Source organism: Bos javanicus, chromosome 7 (assembly GCF_032452875.1).
Source record: "Bos javanicus breed banteng chromosome 7, ARS-OSU_banteng_1.0, whole genome shotgun sequence".
Lineage (NCBI taxonomy): Eukaryota > Metazoa > Chordata > Mammalia > Artiodactyla > Bovidae > Bos > Bos javanicus.
In genome coordinates, this window is record NC_083874.1 from 21,114,901 (window position 1) to 21,135,666 (window position 20,766).

Consider the following 20,766-nt stretch of genomic DNA (forward strand, 5'->3'; position numbering starts at 1 on the left):
CCTCTCAGGAGGGCCACGACCCTGCCCCGCCCGCGGCGTAGGCCTCGCCCCTGTAACGGGCAACAGAGGGCGCAGGTTCCTCTTTCAGGCCCCGCCCAGGAGCGGCCACTCCAAAAGGAAGCTCCACCCCTTTGTTGGTCCCACCCCCCGACCGCGCCTCACGCATGCGCCCACAGCCATTGCAAAGCTCCTCCTTCCAGGCGGGCTTCCCGGTTCGAGGCCGCGTCTCTTGCTCCCGGCACACAGCAAGTTCCGCCCGCAGGCCTCCCCGGCTCTTGTTTCCGGGGAGGCCTTGCCGTGGAGCGGAAGTATATCCGGTGAGGGGCGGGGCGGTCGTGTGCGAAATTACTCCGGGCCTGACAACGAGGCCGGACTGGCCAGCGGCCCGGGAACTGGGTCCAACGGCGAACTTGACCCAACTCTTCCGGCAGCAGGAGGCAAGTGGCAGGTGAGTCCTCAGAGTGGCCAGCGCGCCCGGCAGGGAGGTCGGGCCCCTCAGAGGGGCGACCGCGAGTAGCAAGGAGGCCGGTCCCTCAAGGAGTCGAAGGCGGGGAGGCCGGGTTCCTCAGAGGGGAGACGGCGGGGAGGCCGGATCCCTCAGGGGAACGACAGCGGGAAGGCCGGTTCCATCAGGAGGGCAACCGCGGGCGGCTGGGAGGCCGGGTCCCTCAGAGGGATGGACGGTGGTGGAGGGGCGGGAGCCGGTGGCGGGCCCTTGGTGGAATTAGTGGTTACCAGTGGCAATGGCACCCCACTCCAGTACTCTTGCCTGGAAAATCCCATGGACGGAGGAGCCTGGTAGGCTGCAGTCCATGGGGTCGCTAAGAGTCGGACACGACTGAGCGACTTCACTTTGACTTTTCACTTTCATGCATTGGAGGAAGAAATGGCAACCCACTCCAGTGTTCTTGCCTGGAGAATCCCATGGACAGAGGAGCCTGGTGGGCTGCCGTCTATGGGGTCGCACAGAGTCGGACACGACTGAAGCGACTTAGCAGCAGCAGCAGCAGTGGTTACCAGGGCCACCCCCTTCTGGTATCAATAACCAGGACCTCACCTCCTGGTTTGGATGGAAAGTCCAAAGACTTTAGGGCCCCCAGCGCACTGTGACCCCCGCCCTCTGAAAGCAGTCTTCCTGGTCCCCAGAGCCCCTGAGCAGTGGGCACGGGCTGGGCGGGAGGTGTTTGAATGTTGGCACTGCCCACCGGCTAACCCCCCTGCTTCATCTCTTCACTGACTGTAGGGCTTGCATTTGCTTTAAATGACTATGTACTTTACTAAATGTCACCAAAAAGGGAAGCCTGAGGGTGACTGGAAAATACAGAGAGTCACATAGTAGCAAATAAATAGCCAATGATGCTCCCACCCAGAGAGCCACTGCTCATTTTGGAGTAAAAGTCTTCCATTCTTTATCTGCAGGTGCTTTTTACCCCTTGTATCTTTTTTTTTAAACCTTTTTATACAGTCTTGGTTGACGCCCAATCAACTGCATTCATTCAGAGATACACTTGGATAAATTTTGGCATGTGATACACAAGCATTTTGCATATTTCACCCCACTGCCTGTCTGCACTTTGTGATCTTGGACTTGCTTCTGTTACACTTGGTCTTTGCTAGCTGCTTCTTCATTCCTCCCTCCACCCAACATAAAGTTCAGGGACTCTTATGAGCCCATTTTACAGACTCAGCCAAGCATGATGAGTGATGCCAAGAATCCTGGCCCTGGCCCATGTCAGGATAGGGCGCTGCAGCCTCCCAAAGCCCTGAGTGCCCATCCACCTCCCACCCCGGCCCAAGTTCATGGTAGCCTGTCACTGTCTGTTGTACTGATTATGGAGTGAAGCAAGTGGAAGTCTTGGCTGCCCCACCCCTGCCTGCCCACACCATGAGGCACTCTGTTTCTCCCCTCCCTTCCGAAGGTGCCCTTTGTTTGTTTACAGGGAACCTCAGCCTGCTCCAATCCAGAGCTTCTCCCCTCCCAAGAGTCCCACCTCAAATAGCAACTGTCCCATTGCTTCTGTCCTGATGGCGACAGGGGTGGTTCCCCCTTTTAAAACCCTCCAGAGCTGAGCTGTCCGGTACAGTAGCCACTGGCTGTTCATGGCTAGTGATCACATGAACATGGCTATTTCAAAATGGGATGTGCCCTTCGTGTAAAATACACAGCAGTCTCTGGAAACTTGGAGTGTTAAGGCGGGGGTGGGGTAGAAGGTGTGCAAAATAGTTCCTTAGTATTTTCTTTCCTGGTTAGATGTTAAAGTGATATTTTAGTGCTCTTAGGCTCAGTAGTATATATATATAAAATCAATGTTTAAGTCACTTGTTTCTTTTCTTTTTGTTACTTTTTAATGTGGCTGCCAAAAAGTTAAAAATTACACATGCAACATGTATTTCAGTGTCTTCCAAGCCATTTTTTAAAAAATATTTATTTGACTGTATCAGGTCTTAGTTGCAGCAAGCAGGATCTTTTTTATTTGTAGCATATGAACTCTTAGTTTCTGCCTTTAGGATCTAGTTCCCTGACCAGGTTCCCTTGCATTGACAGCACAGAGTCTTAGCCATTGGACCACCAAGGAAGTCCCATGGCATTTGTTCTTTATGCCAAGATGTGTAAATGTGTTCTTTCTTTATGCCTTCTTTCTTAGGATTCATCATTTTCTGCTTCCTATCTGTGGCTTTAGTTATTTCTTAAGTGGGGTGAGCAATTCACAGGATTTAGCCAAATGCTTGGTGTGTTGTAATTGATAAATTTGTGTTAGCTGTAAGTTTTTAGATTGTTTTTACTTTACTTTATTTATTCTTTGGTTGTTCTGGGTCTTTGCTGTTGCTTGGGCTTTCCTCTGGCTGCAGTGAGTGGGGGCTGCTCTTCACTGTGGTGCATGAGCCTCTCTTTGCCATGGCTTCTCTTGTGGAGCACAGGCTCTAGGTGCATTGGCTTCAGTAGTTAGAGCACATGGTCTGCTATTGTCACTCCTGGGCTCAGTTGCTCCTTCATTGGCAGGCAGATTCTTTACCACTGAGCCACCAGGAAAGCCCAAGCCACCAGGGAAGCCCCAGTAATTTTTTTTTAATAGACTTAATTTTTCGAGAGCAGTTTTAAGCTTACTGCATAATTGAACGGAAGGTACAGGGAATTCCTGTATGCTCCCTGCCCCCATGTGGGCATTGCCTCCCTGGTTATCAGCATGGCCCACCAGAGCGGGGTATTTGTCACCAGGATGAACCTCCACTGACACATCCCGGTCAGCCAGCATCCAGAGTGCATTTGGTGGGTTCACGCTCAGTGGTGCATGCTCTCTGGGTTTGGACAGATGTGCACTGACACATACCCATCATTTTTTCACACAGTAGTTTCACATCCCTAAAAATCCCCTGTGCTCCACCTATTAATCTCTCCTGTAAACTCCCCACCCCCACAAGGGCCCCCCGCAACCACTGATCCTTCTTCTGTCCCCAGAGCTCAGCTCTGCCTTCTCCAGAACATCATAGAGTGTGAATCACCGTGTCACCGTCTCACGTGGGCTTCTTTCACTTAAGGATGCACATTTACAGTTCCTCCTATCTTTTCGAGGCTTGATAGTACACTTTTGTTTTGAACCATCTAAAGGAGAGAGTATGTCTATCATCTCTCAAATCTGGACCATGGTGTTCGCCCACCAGGTGCCCCACATAGCTGTGACAAGCTGTGTTCTAGGTGTGCCTCTCTCCCAACAAAAGTAGAGGTGGCTGTTTCAGTCCTGAAGAGGGTTCTTGGAAGTACTATTTCAGTTCTGGGCTCCAGATGATTCGTATTCCTAACGAGGTTAAGGCAGTCTGCTTCATAGGTGATGATGCGCCTGAGCCAGCCAAGTTCATGGAAGAATCAGCCATTAACCATCATTCCGGGAGCTGCACTCCATCTCCAGGGGTTCTTGAAATGGAAGTTGAACAAAAATTCCCCAGGCAGCTGGCTTGGAGCTTGGGTTTTTACTCTGGGAACTTCTGGACATGCCCCAGCTGGTGAGCTCCTGACTTCCTGGAATGGGTTCAGGCTGCTTAAGCAAAAAAGGGGAATCTGACTTCAGAAACCAGGTTCTGGGAAGGAGACAGTCATTCCTGTGGCTGCTGAGTCCTAAATAAGACATCCAGGGCTGGGCTGCTTTCAATGAGGGCCCACCCTGGGCACCCTCTTTGGGGTGTGGAGCAACATCCCTGGCCCCATCCATTCAGTGCCAGGAGTGCCCCATTCCCCTGTGGCCCCTGGGGGGCAGGGTCACCGCATTTGAGACCCATGGCTGTAGCTGAGCATGGAGGGAGCTCTCCTAATGCCTGGAGAGAGTGTGGTGCCTGGTGGATACCCTCCCCACCCTGATGTTGAGAGGAAGTTTGGGCAGCCAGAAAAGGTGGGGCTTGTGGTGGATGGAAGTTCGGAGGCATGGTTTCTGACACTCAGTTCTCCAGTCAGTCAACCACTCAGTGAAGGCTCCTGCAGCTTTGGAACAAGTCCTCAGAAGGAAGAGGTGTGACTCCTTCATGGACACACCACCTACGACCTCTCCTGCATTTCTTTCCTTTCTGTCCCCCGACCCCCAACACCATTTTGTTGAACAGAAAATCTGTTTGCCCCCGCGGGGAACTGAGACAGAGGGAGGAGCTTCAGAGGAGAATCATGGCACTGGCCGTGGACACCTGGCAGCCCTTCTTTGTCTCGGTAGAGCAGAGGACAGTAGAGGTGGGGACAGCTGGGCTTAGATCCCAGGCCATCTCTTATCTGCTGTGGGCTCAGGGCTCTCAGAGGCACCAGGAAGGGTCCTTGCTGCCTCACCCCCAGCTTCCTGTGAGGCCAATGATCCTGGTCATCCCTTGGCTTGGAGGGCTTGTGGACACATCACCTGATCTCTGCCTCCATCACATGGCTGTCTGTGTCTGTGTCCAGATCCCCGTCTTCTTGTAGGACAGGGTGACCTCAACTTAAGTACATCTGCAGTGGTCCTGCTTCCACATGGGATCACCTCACCTGTTAAGACTTCAGCACATCTTTTGAGGGGGGATGTGATTCTGCTTATAAAAGGGCTATAGGAGATAACTGCTGATGGGCATGGGGTTTCTTTGTGGGGTGATGAGAATGTTCTGGAATTAGATAGTGGTGATGGTTGCATACTTCATGATTTTACTAAAATCCATTGAATTGTGTAGGTTTATCGTCGTGTGAATTATATATCAGTTGGCTTTTGTGGGGGAAAAAAGGATTACTAGGAAGGCTGGACTATAGCGAGCCCATCTAAAGCACCTGGCCTTTGTTGTGTCCTTCAGGACGCGGGCAGCCTCCCCACCCAGGGAGCAGTCTCAGTATTTAAACACAAACATTTAGATGATGGGAGTCAGCCCTGAGGCACAACCATCTTTAGCAGGACAGATCCTGGGCCGTGAGCATCTTCTAGCCAGCCACAAAGGCTGCTGGGCTGGGGCAGGGTTTACACACAACGGTGGCAAATGTCATCAGCCAGGCAGGATGTGGAGGCGCCGGAAGGAAGTGGCGAAGGGGCTGAGGTGTGGCGGTTGCCAACAGGAACTGTGTTTTGTTTTTAGAAAAAGAACAGGGGTGGGTGGGTGTGTGCTGGGGCAGGGGAATTTTGTCGTTTTAACCTTTGTCACTCTTGGAGTTTGTAAGTACCACATTCATCTCGTGTGCAGGAAGACCCAGGGGAGCCCCTCGTGCTGGATTCCGAGAAGCCTCTCCTGGTTTTCCCTTTGCTGCCCTTGGAGGTCTTCTAAGAGGGGGCAGAAACTCAGGATCCCCAGAAACGGTACCTGGGATTTTGGTGGCGGGGGGTTGCTGCAGTGACTCCTGGGTGCTTCTCAAGGAAAAGGCACTTGCCAGTGGTTGCCCACTCCTTGGCCACAGGAGCCCAAGGGAGTGTGTTTTTAATAGAAAGTGCTGTTTGCTTTTGATGGGAACTGTCCATCCAGAAAGTTTTTCAAAAATCATTGCTTCCACTTTAAAAAAACAAAAACCCTCCCACTTTCTCAGGAGACAGAAAAGTAGGCAGGAACCTTATAAGCCTGCTTCATCACTCTGCCCCATCTTCTAGAACCATCCTGGCGCTTGTCTGGTCCGTGGCTTGACGGGCTGTAGATAGAGCTGTGGGGTCACCCGGGTCAGTGGGGTCCCTGTCCGCTTCTCACCACCCCACAGCCTGTGCCTGTCTGACAGGTCACGTGGCCCCAGAGACCCCAAAGTCAATAGAAGGCAGCAGCGGGGTGCGGGGAGGTTGCATTTTTCTTGGTGGTGTGGTCTCTTTGAGGGTGAGAAGGCCAGCTATAGGGCAGATAAGGAGCCTGGACACCTGGGTGCACAGAGGCCGCTGTGGGGGCTCAGGGACCATCCCAGGCCAACCCCACTCTGGCTGGATGAGGGATAGCACCCTGCTTTGTCTTCTCATGGCCAAAGTGAGGCTGCATTCAGCCTGGGCAGAAGAGTGTTTGGAGGCTAAAGTGAGTCGTGGGTGAGAAATTGCTGGCAGGCGGTAGGTGCGGGGGAGGCCAACTTGGGTTGCTGGTCAATCCACACAGGGTGACTGTCCCTTGACCTGCACTTGGAGTGGCCCTGAGAGCTGCTTGGTTTACAGATGAACCACCTGGGCAGGTTCACGGCCCCTCGGCAGTTAGCGGTCGTGGTGGGGGCAGAGGCAGGTGGAAGCGCAGGGTCCCCACCCACCACATCCAGCACAAGTGCCCTCATACAGAGGCGTCCCCACTACCTAGCACAGGTGATAGACTAGTCTGCAACAGAGGGTCAGGGCAGGTGGCCTCTTAACCGGGGCCTCCTGGGGGTCTCAGATCGTCCACATTGGGAGAAAAACGGCAGATGGGCTATTTGTGGCTGTCCTTCCTTTTCGGAGGCACCTCTTCCTGCCCTTCAGGCCCTAGGCACAGGTCTCTACCACACCTCCAGAACCAGGGAGGGTCAGAACCAGAGGCACCTGCACCAGACTGCAGGTGCGGCAGAGGTGCCTGGTGTGGGAGCAGCCCCAGCCAGGAGGGACTTGGCCCTGGATTTGGGATGAAGAGTGGGGGTGGGGCAGTGGAGGTGGGTGGCCAGGCAGAAGGGACCACGGTTTCATCCCCACGGTCCACGGTGCAAACACTGACTCCTTCTGCTACCAACTGTCAGCCTAACAGTGATTTACTCATTAACTGGGTACTAGTTAACGGTGACCACTAGTAGTTAATGCTTAGTGCTGTCACCATCTTCTAGCCCAGTGTTTCTCACCTGGGGTGCTCTTGCCCCCAGGGGATACTGGATCACATCTGGGGACATCTGTGGTCGTCACGACTGGGGATGCTCCTCACGTGAGGGGGTAGGGGTGGCCCCGATGTCAGCAGTGGCAAGTCCGGGCCTCAGTCTTCCCAGCTTTAAAGTAGCGTTCTGCTTTGCTCCATGGGTTACCGTGACTGCCTCACTGGGCGTTAACCAAGGTGGCAGGAAGTGATGCTTGTGGCTGGGGCCTCAGGGCAGCTTTGGGGAAGGAAGTGAAGGCTCTTCTGGTCTCTGGATGGGCCTCCTCGCTCCAGAGCACAGGTGGCTTCCTGCCCCATTGCCAGGCGGCCTGTCCGCGTGAGCGTTCCCTCTGTCACACATCAGTGCCTGCATTTTTCAGCCCCTGTGGTCTTCTGTGTCTGCGCTGTCACCTCACACAGCAAACAAATTTGACAGGCAGTGCTGGCCTCAGCTTGAACCCAGAGGGAAATGGCCTGTTCTTTGTGGTTCCCAGAGCAGCACTTCGGCCCACACTTGCTCTGTCTCTTCACCCTACTTTAAAAATAAGAGCTTTCCTGGCTCTCATTGATGTACCAGACTCTCCACCTTTCACGTGTGCATTCCACTGTTTTTCAGTCCATTCACATTGTTTGTAACACCACCTCTCTCCAGTTCCAGAACATTCTGTCACCTCAGAAGAAACCCTGTTCCCGTCAGCAGTCACCCCATCCCTTGCCCCAGCCCCTGACCACCAGGAACCCACTCTCTGTGTCTGTGGATCTGCCTGCTCTGCACGTTTCCTGTCAGTGGAGGCACACCCCGTGTGTCCTTCCGTTTCTGCGTCTCTCATTGAGCATCGTGTCCTCAGGGTCCGTCCACGTGGTAGCGAGTGTCAGGGCTTCTCTCCTTTTCATGGCTGAGGGATGCTCCCAATGGAGACATTTGGGTGTCTCCACCTTTTGGCTGTTAGGACTCATGCTGCTGGACACACTTATGTACAAGTATTTGTGTGGACATGTGTCGTCCACATGTGTCATCACTTAGATGGACACTTAGGAGAGAGCTGTGGTGAGATGGTAGCTGCATTTTTTAAACTGCTGGGCTGTTTTCCTCAGCAGCCACCCCATTTTACATTACCCCAGCAGCACAGGAGGGTTCCTGTTGATTGTCCTTTTCGATTACGCCGTCCTCCTTGGGAGCAGCAGGTCCCTCCCCTCCTCACTGTGCTCCCTACATCTGGCTCCATCCCTGGATGCTCAGCCTCTGTGTTTTGCATAGTTCATGCTGCCTTGAATCAACCTTCCAGTACCCACAGGGTCAAGTGGGGCCCAGAAGAATGAGCAGGCTTCACCTACCAGTGGGGAGGACAGATGGTCCCCAGCCTGCATGTAACCAGGGCCTGAGTGGCCCAGTTGTGTCAGCTGTGAGTTACCTTCCCTGGCGTTCCTTCAGATGTTCTGTGTAGCCTCTGTCTGAGTTTCCAATGGCTGCTGTAACAAATCACCACAGACTTTGTAGCCCAAACCACACAGATTATCCTCTTACAGTTCGAGAGGTCGAGTCCAGCTTAGGCCTCTCAGGGCTAAAATCCAGGTGTGGGCAGGGCCGGTCCCTCCGAAGGCTCCGCGGGAGCATCGGCTCCTGCCTTTTCCAGCTTCTAGAGGCGCCCCATCCCTGGCTCTCAGCCCCTCCCTCCATCCTCCCAGTCAGCAGAGCAGCATCTCCCGTCTCTCTGCCTCTGACTCTGTTAGCAGGCCCTGTGGACACGTGGAGGACACAGAAGGGGGAAGGAGGTAGGGTCAGGGTTGCGCCTGCCCCGAGGGGAGAGGTGCTGGACCCCTCCTTTGAACCCCGCCCTCCACACTCCATGCTCCAGAAGAAGTACTCTGAAGGCTCAGCTTACTGCCATCCCTCTCACTTGAGATCAGAGCAACCTCTTTCTTTTTAGTTTCTCATAACTCAAGAGTCAGAATCATTCCTGGCTTTCAGGCAGGACACCCTGGCTAGAACGCTGGTGTGTGCCCTTCACATTATCCATCCACCTCTGGAATTAACCCAGAGGTTCAAGGGGCCACTGAAGGCTGGGCCAGGAGGCCCAGGCCAATGGGGATCAGTCTGATTTCTGACCTGCCGACGTGTAGAAGAGCCGAGCCTGCAGGAGATGCTGGCTCCAGGATGTGGTGGGTCGTGACTCAGTGCTTACTAACCGCCTGCTGAGGTCCTTCCCCTCCTGGTCGCCCCATCTGGACCATGGACATGGGTGCAGACACGGGTGAACTGGGCTGAGGTGACCAGACCTGCCTGCCTCGTGCCCATCCCCCATCACAGCTTCTCCATCGCTGAGGTCAGCCTGGTGGCACAACGTTGTCCCTTGGGGGTGACAGGATCCCTGTGCAAGGACACACTAGGTCTTCTCAGACATGGAATGTCCAGAAGTTTCTGACTGTGAATGTAGGCTGTTCGAAGCCTCTCGGTTTGTGGCAGTTTGCTGCACAGTGTGCTTGGTCTGGAGGGTCAAGGTCCCAGGGCCAAGGAACTGACTCCAGAGGGGTTTATTACATTACGTGTATATTACAACATTACGTATAAGTGGTTTTTCATCTCACCAGGAGTGCAGGGCTGTGTGTGCTGGAGCCCAGCCTGGGCAGTGCTTCCGCTTCTCCCAACCCGGGCCCACTTCCCCCTCTGCTGCTGCTCCTGGGTGAGCTCCCAGGATACCTCCACCCCACCCAGTCCTGGCCAGGTCCACGCCCAGGAAAGCATATCTACTTCAACCGGAGATGGAGACAAGGGGCGGTGGGCTAGCGTGGCCATCGGAGTGGTGATGGTGAAGGAGCAGTGCGTGACTGGTCCCAAATGTGAGCCCGACCCAGGCTCCTTGTGCTTGATTTCACCCTTTCATGCCCCCTGAGGTGGGGTCTATTACTCCAATGTGACAGGGAAGACAGTACAGAACAGAGGCTTGGGAGGGGCCTGTTCATGAGAGCAGGGCCATGGCAGTGCAGCCCCTACACTGGGGCCTCGTCCCCAAAATGAGTGGCATCTGTCACAAGACCAGAGAACTCGTGGAGGCATCTTCACTTAGGTGGTACATTGGGGTGGGTAGTGTCCCCCAGATTCATATCTGCCCCTTGGACGTGGAGCTGTGCAGATGTTAGGCTAGAGAGCTGAGAGCACATGGGGTTATGGAGGTCCCTGGTCCAGAGACGAGACTGTGACACGACACCCAGAGAGGAGCAGAGGCAGCAGGAATCCACGCCCTTCCATCCCTGGAGCCCAGAAGCCCCACGATTGGAGTGTGGGCAGAGCTAGTTCCTCCTGGGGCTCCCTCCCAGCTCCACCAGTGCTCCTGGTCCTTGGCGTGTCCTGGTTTGTAGACCCATCACTCCATCTCTGTGTCCATCATCACACGGCCTCTTACAGGGACATTCATCACTGGATTTGGGGTGCCCGGATAGTCCAGGAATAGGGCAACCCAAGATCCTTAATCAATCTGCAAAGACTCTCTTTCCAGATAAGATTCATTTGCAGATACCTGGCTATGGACATCTCTTCACAGAGGCTGCCACCTAGCCTGAGGGGGCCCGCCCTCAGGTGGCATGTGGGGCCAGTAACTTTCTCTTTACCAAAAGCCTCTGGGCACAGAGGGGATGTGTCGGGGAAGTTCTGTGTGCCCTTTTGTTGAAACTCAAAACCACAAGTCCCAGGAATGTCCCCAGTTCACCCACTGGTGCTTCTAGAACAGGGTTCCAAGAAGGTTCACAATGTTTCCTTTTTGTGTGTTCCAGGTCTGAGGGAGCCTTGGGGGCCCTGTGACCTTCCTGTCGTGAGCGTCCTGCCCGGCCCTCCCCTCAGAAACCTCGTGGGGGGCGTCCTGAGTGCACGGCCAAGATGTCCAACCCCTTCCTAAAGCAGGTCTTCAACAAGGACAAGACCTTCCGGCCCAAGCGCAAGTTCGAGCCGGGCACCCAGCGCTTCGAGCTGCACAAGAAGGCGCAGGCCTCGCTGAACGCAGGGTTGGACCTGAAGCTGGCGGTGCAGCTGCCCGCTGGTGAGGAGCTCAACGACTGGGTGGCCGTGCACGTGGTGGACTTCTTCAACCGCGTCAACCTCATCTACGGCACCATCAGTGACGGCTGCACCGAGCGCTCCTGCCCCATCATGTCGGGCGGCCCCAAGTACGAGTACCGTTGGCAGGACGAGAACAAGTTCCGGCGGCCCACGGCACTGTCAGCCCCCCGCTACATGGACCTGCTCATGGACTGGATTGAGGTGCAGATCAACAATGAGGACGTCTTCCCCACCAACGTCGGTGAGTCTCTGCGCTTTCGTGTTCTTTTAGGGTCAACTTTATCGGGATGGAGTCCACACACCACTACATCCACCCATTTAAAGTGCATGGTTCAGGGGCTTCCCTGGTGGTCCAGTGGTGGGGACTCCACGCTTCTGCTTCATGGGGCATGGCTGGGGAACTAAGACCTCACATGCTACATGGTAAGGCAAATTAAAAAAATGCAGTTCAGTGGTGGTATAGTACATTCACAGTGTCGTGCAGCTATCAGCTGTATCTAAATCCATCACCCTGGAGGCTTCCCTGGTCCAGTGGTTAAGAATCCGCCTGCCAATGCAGGGGACACGGGTTCCATCCCTGGTCTGGGAAGATCCCACCTGCTGAGGGGCAGCTAAGCCTGTGCCCCACAACTACTGAGTCTGTACTCTAGAGCGCATACTCTGCGACAAGAGAAGCCTGCGCACTGCAACTGGAGAAAGCCCACGTGCAACAGTGAAGACCCTGCGCAGCCAAGGAAAAAATCCATCACCCTGAAAGAAGCCCCATCCCCTTCAGCAGTCACCCGCACAGCCTCCCCAGCCCCTGATGACCAGGAACCCACTGTCTGTGTCTGTGGCTTTGCCTGTTCTGAACGTTTCCCATTGGTGGAATCATACCCTGTGTGTCCTGTGTCCTGTGTCTGCTTCTCACACTGAGTGTCGTGTTCTCAGGGTCCATCCACATGGTAGCGAGTGTCATGGCTTCTCTCCTTTTCATGACTGAGTGATGCTCCTGTGTGTGAAGGGACACATTTTGCTTCAAGCAAAGGCTTCCCTGGTGGCTCAGATTTTAAAGAATCTGCATGCAGTGCAGGAGACCCAGGTACAATCCCTGGGAGAAGGGAATGGCTACCTCCTCTAGTATCCTTGCCTGGAGAATTCCATGGACAGAGGAACCTGGCAGGCTACACTCCATGGGATAGCAAAGAGTCAGACCCAACTGAGCGACTAACACATATAGTTAAAGGATCTTGAGATAGACAATTCTGGATTATCTGAGTGAACCCTAAATGTCATCACAAGGTCCTAATGAGGGGGCAGAGGGAGACTCGTTACCTAGTGGGGCAGAAGGTGGTGAGGTGATGGGAGGAAGAAGGGACCATAAGCCCAGAAAACATGGGACTGGGTTTTCCCTGGAGCCTGTGGAGGACTCAGCTCTGCCCACAGCTGGACTCTAGCTCAGGGCACCATGTGGACTCTGGCCTCAGGAACTGGGAGAGAATTGTCCTGAGCCGCTGAATGGTCCCAGGAGACAGTAGATGTTATTCTCATGTTCACCTGGGTTACTTGGAGTCCTGGTAGGCCGACTGGTGAGCAGACCTCGGGCCGGGCTTTGGGCTGCTGCCATGCTCTGTGCTTCATTGAGTTTCTCACCCCCAGGCCTCACTCACCGTCCGTACAGTGAACCACGTTGACTCTGGCAAGGGGCTTCCAGGGACCCACCTGGGAGAAGGCCATCCCATAGTCATCACTTTCCCAAAACAGATTCCTGGGTGGTCTCCTGTCAGGTTGCCGGGTCCAGGTCTGCACCTTCTCCCTGTCATCCTGAGTCACTGCTTTGCTGGGACCAACTGAGGCCCTGAGGGGTCCACCTCCTAGAACTCAGACCTGCCTCGAGTCAGTGCTCACCCACCAGAAAGGAGAGCATAAGAAGAGTGAGAGAAATGAACTTGGCAGATGTCACCCAGCTACCCAGCAGAGGTTAGGGGCTGCCTGGCCTAGGCCGTATCTTCCAGCCCTGTCCACAGACCCCAGGGCCAGCCCCACCCCTCGGCCTGGTTCCACCCGCACCCCCACCCCCAGTGGACTGAAGTGCTTCTCTTTGCTTGTTTGCAGTGCTGCTCAGAACAGGAGCCTCCCGTGCTCTTCAGGGCTAGATCTGTGGCCGAACAGAGAAAGCACAGGTCTAAAAGTTCATCCTGCCCCCCACGCTGGTGCTTCCATGCCTGAGCATCCACTTAGCCCCAAAGCCACCTGACTACTCTTGAGTTTAGACCCGAGATCCGTCCGCACGCTTTTCCCATCAAGGACCAGACGGGCTGCCTCGGCTACTCAGATCTGCCATGCACCCGAAAGCCATCATGGATGACACTTAAAAAAGTGTGCACGAGGAGTAGGCCTGCGTTCCAGTAAAACTTACCTACAGAAGTGGGTGGTGGACCAGGTTCGTGACTCCGTGTGAGGGCATCTTGCAGGCGTGGGCAGTGCCATCCCAGAAGATCCTGTGTCCAGGCCCTTCTCCTATGGGGCTGTCGCTCCCTCTCTACCTGGGATGGCCCAGGAGGACCTTAGTGACTCCCATCCCCCCAGGAAAGGGGGCAGGGTGGGGCCCTAGCCTAGTGGGGCCCAGGATCCTGTGTGGCAGATGCTGGCTATGTGCTGTGCTACCTTCCTCTGCCTGCCATAGGCTCTGGTTCCCTCTGACCTCCCAACGCTGAGGAGACCTTCCCTTGTCGGGGGTCCCCATGCCCTCAAGGCCGCTGTCCCACCACTCAAGTGTCATGGGTCTTCATGGATGGCAGATGAGCCTCAGATGCCCTGTGAACATGGTTTTTCCCAAGAGTCAAGTATTCTTGCTTCCCTGATGGTTAAGTATCCACCTGCCAATGTAGGAAACACGAGTTCAATCCTTGGTCTGGGAACATCCCACATGCAGCAGAGCAACTAAGCCTGTGTGCTTCAACTACTGAGCTCATGCGCTTAGAGCCTGTGCTCTGCAACAAGAGAAGCCACTGCAATGAGAAGCCTGCACACACAAGAGAACCTGCGCTCAGCAACGAAACCCTAGCACAGTCAAAAAAATTTTAAATTAGTTTAAAAAAGAGTTGAGCATTCCTTCTGTTTAGCTCTTTTCTCCTGTTGGATGGAAGCAGGAAACCCAGAGTCCTCACTGGTGCTGAACGAGCCTTCTGCAAAGGCACATCCCCAGACACCCGGCCTGGAACACCAGTGCCATCAGCAGTATGGGACACACGTACACACAGGAGGGAGCTGGCCAGGGGCATGACGGTTGGTCTTGGGGAAGGTCTTTCCCATTTGCCTCATCCCTCCACACCCTGGGACCTGCCTCTGGTGTGAGAAACCCTCACTCAGGCTAGTTGTCCCTGACTGGCCGCTGACACTGCCCCTCGAGCTGCTGAGCACACAGATCCTGAGCACCTATTTGTATGTCTTTGGGGATTTGCTCGACAACCAGCAGCTGCCATTCCATTTTCTGTGAGTGCGTCCCAGAGCGTTGTGGCTGTCCACAGGCTGGGTGGTCGCCAGCCCTGGAGCCCCTCTCATGAAGGACACAGGACCTGTCCCTCCTGGTCCCAGGCAGCCCCTGGCAGCGCTGCTCACATGGTGTGAGTGCATGGCATCTGTCCCCTGGGCCGAGGAGGACACGCGAGGTGGGGACGGGCATGTGGGCACAGCCCATGAATATGCCTGATGCCAGAAGGTCACCCCCAGCTGGGTCAACAGGTCTTACCACAATTTTAAAAAATTAAAAAAAAAATTGAAAAATAGAAATAAAATATTTCAGTAATAGAAAAACACGGTGCATGTATGTATGTATGCAATTAAGTTAGGATGTGTGTGTTCAAATGTGAGCAGTACCATGAAGCATAGTTAGATGGGACGATATAAATATATTAAGGGAAAAGCATCAAAGTCCAGAACATAGGTTTTTATGCATCGCCCAGTTCCTATCCGAAAAATAAAGGTAACCAGAAATAGACGCAGAAGCCTGTGAGCGGCCCGGAAGCGGGATGTCAGGTCCACTGCCGGCCAGACGCGGAGAGCGAGAAGGGCAGGACGTCTGGGCCTGCAGGACTGCCCCTCCCCGCCCCCGGGCGCTGTTTGGGGCAGAGAGGTGCAGGTCCCGGAGGGAAGGGGAAGGGAAGCTGAGCCATGCCCTTCGCCCCGCAGGCACGCCGTTTCCTAAGAACTTCCTGCAGGTGGTGAAGAAGATCCTGTCGCGGCTCTTCCGCGTGTTCGTGCATGTGTACATCCACCACTTCGACCGCATCGCGCAGCTGGGCTCCGAGGCTCACGTCAACACCTGCTACAAGCACTTCTACTACTTTGTCACTGAGTTCGGCCTTATCGACACCAAGGAGCTGGAGCCACTGGTGAGCATGGAGCGTCGTGGGGTAGGCAGCGGGTGCGCGGGGTCCCCCCATTACAGTGGCCCAGAGGGGCTCCTGCCTGCAGTTGGGGTGCCCATCCCTCCTGCTAGCGGCAGGAGAGCAAGGAGCTACTTCTTTTTCTGGTTTTAATTGAGGTAAACTTTACATGTGGTAAAACCACTGATGTAAAAATGAACAATTCAGTGGTGTTCAGTACATTCACAGGGTTCTGCAACCCTCACTTCAGTCCAGTTCCAGAACCTTTCATAACCCCCAAAGCAGTCTTCTCCACATCAGCAGTCACCCCCTCCTCAGCCCCTGCAACCACTCTCCTCAGCCCCTGCAACCACTCACCCACTTTCTGTCTGGGGGGATTTGCCGAATTGGTCAGTATTGACTCCCCGCCCCCACCCCAGAAATGGGAGATTTCAGGTGCCTGACTCAGGTCCCGTGGGCTGTGACGTGGAGCCTGTATGCCATACTGTGTTACCCAAATGGCTCTGAGCAGGACCTGCAAGGTCAGAGGGCACAGGTGGTTGCTCTCCCAGTGCCCACCAGCTGCTGCCACTGTTTACGGGGATCATTATAAGAAGTGGGAACATCTCCCCAAGCTCAGAAATGCCGGAACCTTCCAGGGACCGGGTGGTGCCTGGGTGTGCAGGTCTGCTCCTGGGAGACAAGATCATCACTCTGGATACCCCGCCCCAGTTGTACCTTTCCTGGCAGGACCCTGGGCTCCCTGTGGGCCTGTTCGGGAGGCCTTTTATTTGAGTACACTTGATTACAGTCTTGTGTTGGTTTCAGGTGTACAACACAGTGACTCAGTTATTCATGTATTCTTTTTCATAATCTTTTCCATTATGGTTTATCACAGGACACCGAATATAGTTCCCTGTGCTATATAGCAGGACTTAACTGTTTATCAATTTTATATACAGTAGTGTGTATCTGTTAATCCCAAACTCCTAGTTTATCCCCATTTCTTTCCCCCCTGATGTCTGTGAGTCTGTTTCTGTTTCATACATAAGTTCATCTGTGCCATATTTTAAATCCCACACAGAAGTGATGTCGTATGGTGTTTGTCTTTCTCTGATTTACATTGCTAAGCATAATGCCCTCCAAGTCCATCACATCCATGGTGTTGCAAATGGCATCGGTTCATTCTTTTTCATGGCTGAGTAATAGTCTGCTGTGGAGATGCGCCACATCTCCTTTATCCACTCCTGTCAGTGGGCATTTAGCTTGTTTCCATGTCTTGGTTATTGTAAATAGTGCTGCTCTGAGAATTGGGGTACATTTATCTTTTCAAATTATAGTTTTCTCTGGATACATGCCCAGAAGTAGGATTGCTGGATCGATCTATGGGACCTCCGTATTCTCCATAGTGGCAGCACCAAATTGCTTTACATGTGACCTTTTTTCCTGATTCCTTTCATTGCTTTGGGTCTTTGCGAAAGGCTTATCTTTGACAACTTTTAAAAACCTCTAAAAACATCTCAACATAGCTTTTTCGTGTTTGTATATTCCCTTGTAGGCTCTGGCTAGTAGGGAAGGGGTTTCCCTCTGGGGTAGTGGAATGTTCTGGACCCAGGTAGAGGTGGGGGTTGTCCACCGTTGAGGAGGACAGTTCATTTTATGTGAATCTCACCAAATACGGAAAATAGTCGTGGGCAGTTTTATGATACACTCATGTTTTTTCACTTAGTGTCCTGATCCCGTGGTCCTTTCTCCTGCATTGACACTTAGAGTTCTTTCTGGAGGCAGAAACTGTGACCCTTCTCATAAAGAGCGTGCCGCCTGGCCTGAGGCACACGCTGTCTATGCCCGGTTTAGTAAAGTTTGTGTTGAATGAGGCCTGTGGGCCCCTTGAGACCATGCACTCTGACTTCCCTTTTGTGTGTGACTCCTGATGTCCTGCTTGTTGTTAACAGAAAGAAATGACCGCACGGATGTGCCACTGAGAGCCCTCGGCCCTGTCATCTCTGCGGCCACGCCCTGGGGACCCGCTGCGGCTACACGCCACATCTCCAGCACAGGGACCAGTGTTTTCTAGCCCAGCAGATTCTGGGCTATCAGGGTTGCATCCTCTCTCCAGTTCCAAGGTGGCAGCAACCATTAGTCCGGTCCTCTGGGCCCCAGTCTCCTCAGCCGTCACATCACGAGGGAGATGGGAATTTGAACTCTGTGATTCTCTGTGTTGTGAGCAACCAGGAAAACCCACTTTGTTTGGAAACCACTTGCATTTGCCAGGAGGCTGGCCCACCTTGGGTCCGTCTCCTGACTAGCCAGCATGCTCGGCCACGGGCTCTGGGGCCCAGTCAGCGAGGCCATGGCCATGCAGCACTTCCCACCATGGCCCAGGTCTGGTTTCAAGCGGTACGAGCACCTGGCTTCTGTCCTCCCTGCGTCCTCCCCTAGCCACTTCTGTCCGCCATTCCTCCAGGACCCTGGGTTCATCCATCAGTTTCCCAAGCCTGCGCCTGCATCCCACATTTCTTGGGGCCCCTTCATGTCACATAAAAGAGTGGATTATTATAGTTTCATTTACAACTGCTATGAGAGGTTACTAGGAGAAAAAAAAAAACTTTTTACCTACAGGTAGTCTTCCCCTTGCCCTCTAGAAAAATGTCCCCTTTTTGCCATGAATAACAGGGTGACTCTCCCAGGGAGCACCTCTCCCTGGGTGTACAACCTTTGAATTTCACCTAATGCCTGCCAACATCATATGGAAACCCTTTGTATGCCACCCTGCCCCCCCCCCCCGACCCCAAGACTCTGGGACCAAACCCAGCACCTTCTCCCTGCAGAAGCTGGAGCAGGGGCACTCTACCAGCCACCTCCCTGCCCACAAGCAGCATCCTTGGTGGCCTTTGGCCATGGCAACCCTACCTGCCCAGGCCATGCTGGTTCCAAGTTACCTCTAGGTGTCAGGGAGAGGGCCCGCCACCGACACTGAACAAGTGCAATTAACAAACGAAACCTGGGCCTCAGTCCTTCAGAAGCCGCCGGCTCTGCTCCTGGAGCCTGGAAGGACTTTATGAAACTGGCCAATCGAATGTAGCTCCTTTTAGATGCAGAACCACAACCGAACGCCGTAACCACTGTGCCTCTTCAGGTCACCAGCCAGGTCAAGGAAGGCAGTGGGACTGGGGGAGAGAGTCCCCTGCCCACCCTCCTGCTCCTGTGGGTATTCCCACAGGAACATCAGAATAAACCAGTCTCCTTATCTGCGGCTGATGACTGTCATTTTTGTCTTCCTAGAGTTGGGACACATCACCACTATTGTCACCAGGGTGCCCTTGTCCAAGGGGCAAAGAAATCTTCGCAGTCACCATGGTTTGTGGCCCCCAGAGTGCCCGAGTAGATGATCAGACGCACAGCACATTGGTGGGACTAGAATTTCACAGGGTGCCCGGCATCTGGAAAACAGACTGAAAAGGCACCCACCTCTCTCCTGCTTCTGCCTTCTCTCACATTGCTCTAGACACTTAGCAAACGTGATTTTAACTGTTGCCACTTCTCAGCCTTTTGGCTGAGATCAAGTGATTTTAACTGTTGCCTCTTTGCAACATAAATGTTCCAGAAAACTTTGAACTGGGTGCAGAAGAGTAGATGGAGTGAGAGGGAACAGAGGGGTGTTTTCTGTCTCTGTCCCATCCTAGGTATCCTGTGACCTTAACACATGAGTTTACCCCAGACATCTCTTATATGCAAAATATGGGATTGTGTTACTCTCAGGGGTCCTGGGGCCAACAGAGCGGTCTTATGAGAAGCTCTGGATCCAGTGGATTCCAGCCTGGTGTGTGGCTTCCTTCCCCTAGAGGGCGCGCCGTCTCCATCGCAGGGAGAGAGTGTCTTCAGGGGACTCCTGGTTACTTGGAAATAAATACTTTCTAATGAAGCCTGTGTTTCCTTACCCCTGGATTTTGCAAATACACCACAGAGATTTCCAGGACCAGTTTAAAGTCTGGGGAGCTATTGCCGTTATTTGGAACAACAGCCCCAAAAGTTGTCCTTGTCCTGGTCCTGGTACCTTTGAACATGTCACTTCAGTGGGCAGAGGAGACTTTGCATGAGGGGTTAAGAGTAGGCCCCTGAGATGCTGGATTCCTGGGGTCCCAGTGTCATCACAGGGTCCTTATAAGAGGTGGGGGGAGGGTCAGAGGGAGATGCTGTGCTTCTGGCTGTGAAGATTGAGGGAGAGGCCGCGAGCCAGGGATAAGGCACCTCTAGAACCTGGGAAAGGCAGCAACCAATGCTCCCTGGAGCCTCCAGAGGGACCAGCCCTGCCTATGCCTGGATTTAGCCCCTTGAGGCCCGAGTTGGACTTCGGACCTCCAGGACTTTAAGGAAATAAGTTAGTGTTATTTAAGCCAATGAGTCTGCTGACTATGTTAGGGCTGCCACGGGGAACTCATGCACCCTTTGGAAGGAAGTGTTTCATACACCGAACTCCTGGGACCTACTGACTTGGGCTGCCTGGAATGCGAAGATTAGCCAGGCTAGCTTCTGGGCAACCCTTCCCTTCACAGGCCTGGTAATCACTCATCCTAACAGGACAGTTCACCCCAAAACTTGTTCAACCAGGAGAGGTTGTGGGAGGTAGGAAGCGGTGTCTGGAAGTCTGACCAGACGAAGCAGTGGCAAAAGGAACCAGCTGTGTTTCTTGGACAAAACCAGCTGGCCCTGTTCCTTCCTGGCCACCATTGAGGCATGGCTGTGGATCTGAGTCATCACAATGGACGTGACAAAGAAGGCAGAATAACCCAGAAGGGGTGTTCTTCCAGAAAGTGGAGAAGAAAGTCGGGTCACAGTAGGGCCATCTCAGAAGATCAGGAGCCCCATTGCTACTGGAAACTTCCAAACTGGGGCAGGCATTGTCCTAGACTGGTACTATTCAATATGGCAGCCACTAGCCACAGGGGCTATTGAAATTCTAATTCAAGATCAGCTAAACAGAAAAATCCTCAGCTCCTTCACACTAGCCCTTGTCGGTGGTCTCCACGGCTGCCATTTTCTACTACATTGGTTGGCGCTGCTTCTACAAGTTGTTCCTGAGTCAGAACAAAGGTCAAGGTAGAGACA

The 20,766-nt window shown here is 53.7% G+C and overlaps 1 protein-coding gene across 2 annotated transcripts; it reads left to right on the forward strand.

Annotated features, from left to right (window-relative positions):
- The first annotated feature begins 59 nt into the window (after positions 1-59).
- Positions 60-18,907, forward strand: MOB3A (MOB kinase activator 3A). 2 transcript variants are annotated; one of them, XM_061422813.1, is made up of 5 exons: positions 60-448; positions 5,674-5,786; positions 11,029-11,552; positions 15,482-15,684; positions 17,613-18,907. In XM_061422813.1, the coding sequence occupies exons 3-5, from the start codon at positions 11,132-11,134 to the stop codon at positions 17,640-17,642; spliced, it is 654 nt and encodes a 217-aa protein (XP_061278797.1). In that variant the 5' UTR covers positions 60-448; positions 5,674-5,786; positions 11,029-11,131; the 3' UTR covers positions 17,643-18,907. The 2 variants fall into 2 exon arrangements, with proteins under 2 accessions (XP_061278797.1, XP_061278796.1); XM_061422812.1 differs by lacking the exon at positions 5,674-5,786.
- Positions 18,908-20,766: the final 1,859 nt, after the last annotated feature.

Excerpts from the sequence above, each read along its gene's own strand:
- MOB3A (XM_061422813.1), top strand. The coding sequence starts at position 11,132 with ATGTCCAACCCCTTCCTAAAGCAGGTCTTCAACAAGGACAAGACCTTC. Across the intron at positions 11,553-15,481 it reads CGTCTTCCCCACCAACGTCG|GCACGCCGTTTCCTAAGAAC; the intron begins GTGAGTCTCTGC and ends TTCGCCCCGCAG. Across the intron at positions 15,685-17,612 it reads CCAAGGAGCTGGAGCCACTG|AAAGAAATGACCGCACGGAT; the intron begins GTGAGCATGGAG and ends TGTTGTTAACAG.